The sequence below is a fragment of the Lycium ferocissimum genome, chromosome 8 (assembly GCF_029784015.1).
Source record: "Lycium ferocissimum isolate CSIRO_LF1 chromosome 8, AGI_CSIRO_Lferr_CH_V1, whole genome shotgun sequence".
Lineage (NCBI taxonomy): Eukaryota > Viridiplantae > Streptophyta > Magnoliopsida > Solanales > Solanaceae > Lycium > Lycium ferocissimum.
Window position 1 is genome coordinate 37,283,740 of NC_081349.1, and position 6,000 is coordinate 37,289,739.

General features: G+C 35.6%; 1 protein-coding gene across 1 annotated transcript; it reads left to right on the top strand.

Moving 5' to 3' along the window:
* Positions 1-4,033: 4,033 nt before the first annotated feature.
* Positions 4,034-5,647, top strand: LOC132066315 (DELLA protein RGL2-like). The gene has a single exon (XM_059459646.1). The coding sequence runs from the start codon at positions 4,034-4,036 to the stop codon at positions 5,567-5,569; it is 1,536 nt and encodes a 511-aa protein (XP_059315629.1). The 3' UTR covers positions 5,570-5,647.
* Positions 5,648-6,000: the final 353 nt, after the last annotated feature.

A 6,000-nucleotide genomic window follows, 5' to 3' on the forward strand; every position in this document is an offset into this window, starting at 1 on the left:
GGTAGATATTTTTAACAATTACCCCTATCAATCATTTACCAATCTCATTAACTTCCACTAACCTTTATTTATGTCTGTCAACCTTTAATTTATGTGGGAGGATTATATTAAAGAGTAGTTACATTACTATTAATGTTAAATTTTCGTTTTTATTGAACTAAAGTTTGATTAATTGATGTTGTATTTTTTAGAAAGGCCTTCTAGTAGTGTACTAATTTTGTTATGAACTATGACTTGCTCATTTGGTAAGATTGTATAAGAATTGATAATGTTTTGATAGTTTTCACAATTTGTAGGGTTTTTATGTCTGTAAGAGAAAATACAACTTAAAATATTCAAATTGCATGTCCAAACATAGTTTCAAACCATCTCCAAACGGGCCTAAGAATTAAGGGGGTTTGGACAAAAATCCTGATTAAATCAACATCACAAACAAAACTTCAAAACCATGTTGATTTAAATCGTGAAATCAATCATGACACGATTCTAAAAAATCATATTTCATGAAATCCCAAATCATCCAAAAAGGCATGATTTGAGGTTTCAAAATCTATATGACAACATATAGCAGGGCACTAGACCTGCCACATGGCACCTCTCATTAATGAGGAAATGTATTTATCTTTTTTATCAATTTTTTGGGGTTTGACTCTATTTTTAACACAATAAAATCAATTATTATATGGAAAAAAAGAGTTATTGTTTAGTTACAAGTCAATCGCACCGTCTCCCAATATTCTCTACACCTGCTGCAAACAAAAATCTTCACCGCTTCAGTTACAATGGCGCTTAAAATCAGAGAATACATCAACAATTAACAAAGGAAACAAATTCAACTTCAATTCCAGTTGCATTCAAGGAAGAGAAGAAATCACCATGGGAGAAAGGTGTGAGAAAGATCTGAAGGTACGTACAAAGCTTCATCGTTGGTTGATCTGAGCCTTCATGTATCTCTGTATTGAATTATTTTTTGATATTTTCCAAGCAGGCCTTAATCCTTATATTGGTTTTCCCGATCCTTCTGTGAAAGTCGTCGGAGCAACAATTTATTCAACTATGGGATTCCACTGTAACTTTTTCCTTCTGTTCATTTTTCTTTCTTTCTACTTGGCTTTCACATTGTTTGTCCTAACAGTGGAATTTATGACTGGTGTTAAGAAACAATAGCAAAAAAAGAAGAAAACTGAGAATAACATCTGCAATTTGAACTTCACAAAATCAGAAGTACGTATTTTAGAGTTTTGAGGTGTTTGGTCAAGCTAAAATACTCGCTTTTGAGTAGTAGTAGTAGTAGTTGCTTTTCAGAAGCTGAAAAAAGCAGTGGTTCCCTATAAGCACATTTGGAACTTTGGCTAAGAAAAATTACTGCTCTAATATTAGCAAAAGTGCTTCTCAAATTGATTAGCCAAACACAAACTGCTACTTTTCAAATGTACTTTTTCGAAAAGCACTTTTCAAAACAAGCAAATTTTGAAAGTTTAACCAAACGGGACTATAAGACAGTGCAGCATACTAGCAGAGAATTTGAAATTTTATGGTTTTTGATCCGTTTAGCTAGGCAAGCCTATAGGCAGTATATACGGGCCAGGTAAAACCATATAATAGTTGTTCGCCAGCCAAATAATTGTATGTCTAGTGAAGTAAAATCTGATTGGAAACACGAGTACTTAAATTTTGTTACATTTTTCAGGTTAGCGTGTTTCCTTGAGTCGAGGGTCTATCGAAAAGTCAGCCTCTCTACCTCTCAAAGGTAGGGGTAAGGTTTGCGTGCACTTTACCCTCTCCTGACCCTACTTGTGGGATTACACTGGGTATGTTGTTGTATTTCACGTTAGCGGGTAACATGGATAAGAAAACAGTTTGTTATTGAAGTTTGAATGATCATTCTTATTTGCTCAATTATGTCACCATGTTCTTTTCAATTGGCATAATGGAAGTCAAGACCTGTTCAAGACAGTCAGTATAATACCAACTTTTAGGAAGACAAGCAGACAGATGTTCATCTGAGGATTAGTAGAATCCTCGCTCAAGCTAATGCACATCATTGTCACTGCCAGGGGCGGAGTCAGGGTACTGCAAGCAGTGAGCCAGAAATTCAAACAAGGGAATTCAGAAAAATTTATGCTGAGGGGATTCAACAACTTATATATATGCTAAAAAAAATTGTTTTTATTACGTATTTACATAGTATGATTTTTCGACAAGGGGATTCAATTGAACCCCCTTAGCTTGCACCCCTCTGCCTCCACCCCTAATTGCAATGATGTTCATCTGAGGATTCTAATGTATATACAAGGTCAAAATTATTTTTTATGTACATATAGTAGATGTTGAATCGCTTTGCTTCTTCCAATAGATACTTTTTTTATATTTTGAATCCCCTTAGTGAAAATCCTGAAGCTGCACTCTGTAGAGAAGTATAGCAGAAGAAAAGTAAATTGGGGAAACCTTCTGCTAGCCCAAGATCGTTAACTAAGATCGGAAGATTCAACTAAAGAAGAGGAAGCTTTGGAAAGGAGAACTTTGTAATGGAAGAAGACTCTCTTAAATTGGCTTGAATGACTTACGATTGGGTTTTTATGGGTTGATTACAAATGACTAAGGCCACCCCTATTTATACTTGTGTAGGGATGGTTCTAGAAATTCTTCTAGATACATCCATTAGAAAAATATAGTTATTTTTATCTCCTACCACTACTCTAGAATATCTTGATATTATTCTAGATACAAAAGGATCTAGATAATTCTATCCTCAACTACCAATATCTAAGTGTGTAGAATTTCTTGACATTTCCTAAATACAATATATATCAAAGATATTACATTATAGCTTTCTAGAAACTCTTCTAAATATCTATGATATTTATTCTTCCAAAACATTAACTTTAATTTTTCACACACTCGCCTTGGTTTCAAATCTGGCAAAAAATAGCGCCATTCAACGTGGTGTGTTTGTGTCGACTCCTAAGCTTTTCCAATCTTATATGCAGTCTATACTATTAACTTTCGTACGGGATGTAACTCCTATGCCACACAATGGCTGTAGACCTTCGAAAAAAAGACGTGTGTAGAACTGAACATTGAAGAAATCTCAAGAGAAATAAAAAATTCGATGATCTAATCAAATAATAGTACTATGGTTCGAGAGAAAGTAACAGTATCTAATCGGACTCTACAGTGGAAGTGTGTTGAATCAAGAACACCAAGCTTTTGAGAAACTTTGATTTTCTGGTAGCCCAGATATATTTCTTGCTGGAAGTACCCCTGATCCCATTGATAACGAGTGGGCCCAAATAATTCAATCGGCGTAGTTGCCGAAACATACCACATAGTTTTGGCAACAACAAAAGCTGCAAAAAAGACAGCAGCTATTATTTTCTTTCATTTGAACATTTTGTCTTTCATCTTATTCTTTTTCCTTTCTCTTTTTCCATTTTCCCCCTGAAATAGACAAATTAAGTATTTTTAGCTGTATATATCGTTTGTTTTGTTGCTACGTGGCACCATAAGTGACTCTTGTTGTGAACTTGGTATTAAATATAATCTTCACATAGATTATCTTGGGACTCCTATTTAATAATTTTATACTAGAATCCTAATACTAAACTACATAGGACGGCAAAGCTACATTTGGACTTATTATATTTCTTATTTCTTACTTAAAACGTTACAGTAAAGCAGAAAGTTGCTTCTTCAGTCGTGAGTTAGTGAATTCCTTAAATTATTTTTGCATAGAAATAAATTTATAACATGTAGTTCTATTGTAAAAATTGACTTCATTGAAACACTTTGAACAGAAAATATCGAAGACGTTGGTATCAAGGCTATTGTTTTTTCAAGTGATTACATACTTGAATACGTTTATTTTGGTTTCTTTAAGGTTCATATCATAGTCAATATCAAAGTGTTGGATATAGAAGACAATACCATCAAAATCTCCAAAACATTCTCATATAAAATTATAAACATGGATTTCACTAGTTAGCATATGTTGGGAAGACACCCAGGGTTGCCTTTCAATACTTTGAGTAAAATGTTCCATTTTGATCAACCTGACTTAGATTTTGTTAGTCTTGATGCCTGGGATTTTGATGTTATCCCTGTACAACATCAATCCAATGTGGAAGAAACATCGAAATCACATGAGATTACTGAACCAAAGAACAAAATTGGATCTCAATTGCCTTCAGCACTCAAGATCCTGAATGATTATGACACAACAAAGTTCAGAAGATCAAAGACAGAAAAGAAAAATATCATTAATATGCAAACAAATAATGAATGCAAGTTATCTACCGATGAAATCCTTCGTTTGGGTGCTGAAAAGTTCATTCAATCGTTTACTATAGCAGGTGATCAAGAAGCATATCCGTTTAGCCATCCGTTTGCTAGCTCGTTTCTTGGCCTTTTGGTGGAAGACACCAGAAGTGTGGCACTCGTAGAAAATCTTCTTGCTTCTGCTGAGAAAGTAGAGCAGAAGCAGTTTGATCGCGCGAGAAGGCTTCTTAATGAGTGTGACAAGTCTTGTTCCAACACTGGAAATCCAATTCAGAGATTGGTATACTATTTTTCTCAAGCACTTCATGAGAGAATTAACTGTGAAACCGGAAGAGATTCATCGAAAGGAATTGGAATGAAGCGATTAGAACATATCGAGCATTCACTGATGAGCTTAGACCCCTTTATGATTGCAGCACATCAAAGAGTACCTCTGTCTCAGGTGACTCAATTTGCTGCTGTTCAAGCTATCATAGATCATGTAGCAAAATCAGACAAGGTTCATATAATCGATCTCGAGATTGGAAGTGGGCTGCAATGGGCAATCTTGATGCAAGCTCTTGCAACACATCAATGTGAATCTGAATCATCACTTAAGCATATCAAGATAACTGCTTTATGCACCAAATTCAGGCATAAAATCGATGAAACATGTGAGCGATTAACGAGCTTTGCAGAATGCTTGAACTTGTCCTTCTCCTTCAATATTGTGATGGTCGAAGATATCATGGAACTAAAGCAAGAAGATTTTGAGCTAGATGATGAAGAATCAATTGCAATCTTCGCGCGATACATCCTCATGAGAATGTTAGCTCGACAAGACAAGCTAGATTCTTTGATGAGAGTGATTAAAGGTATTAATCCTCGAGTAATGATCATTATAGAGATTGAAGCAAACCATAATTCACCAGTATTTGTGGACCGGTTTGTGGAAGCTCTTTTTTTCTACGGTGCATTTTTTGACTCGTTGGAGGATTGCATGAAGGACGATGAACGAAGTAGGACAGCTACAGAATCAGAACACTTGAACCAAGGGATTAGGAGCATTGTGGCAAGTGAGGGTGAGGAAAGGACCATCAGACACGTAAAAATAGACGTATGGAGGGTGTTTTTCACGCGATATGGGATGGAGGAAGTGGAGCTGAGCATGTCATCGTTGTATCAGGCAAACCTGGTGCAAAAGAATTTTGCTTGTGGGAGTTCTTGCACATTGGAAATGAACAACAATTGTCTACTCATTGGATGGAAAGGAACCCCTCTCAATTCAGTTTCTGCTTGGAAATTCTCTTGACATGTAATGACTTGTTTTATGAATGTTATCACCTTTATATTCTGTAAAAGAATCCAAGCATTCAACCCAAAATCTAAAAGCTATTAGTGCGTGTAACCAGGTTATATGGTTGACAGGTGAAGTTGATTTATTTTATTTTATTTTCCTTTTTTTTCTTTGTTGCCATTTTTTCCTTCGAGACTAGAGAAAGAGGAAGCTCAATAGGAGTGGGTCTGGAGCAGAGAGAGACATGTTAAGACTCAACAAGCTTATGAGTGGACGCAGAGCATTGTTAGTGGCACGATGTACTGAACTGTATGTGTGTGCATAGAGAAGATCAACTGGCTCACAAAAGTTGAGCATCCAACCGAAAAACTAATTAAGATTATGGATGGAGTAGCCTAGGACTATATAAGTTCCTATAAAATCCTTGCACAATCGATCTGGGAAAA

Coding starts and splice junctions, on each gene's coding strand:
- LOC132066315 (XM_059459646.1), top strand. CDS start 4,034: ATGTTCCATTTTGATCAACCTGACTTAGATTTTGTTAGTCTTGATGCC.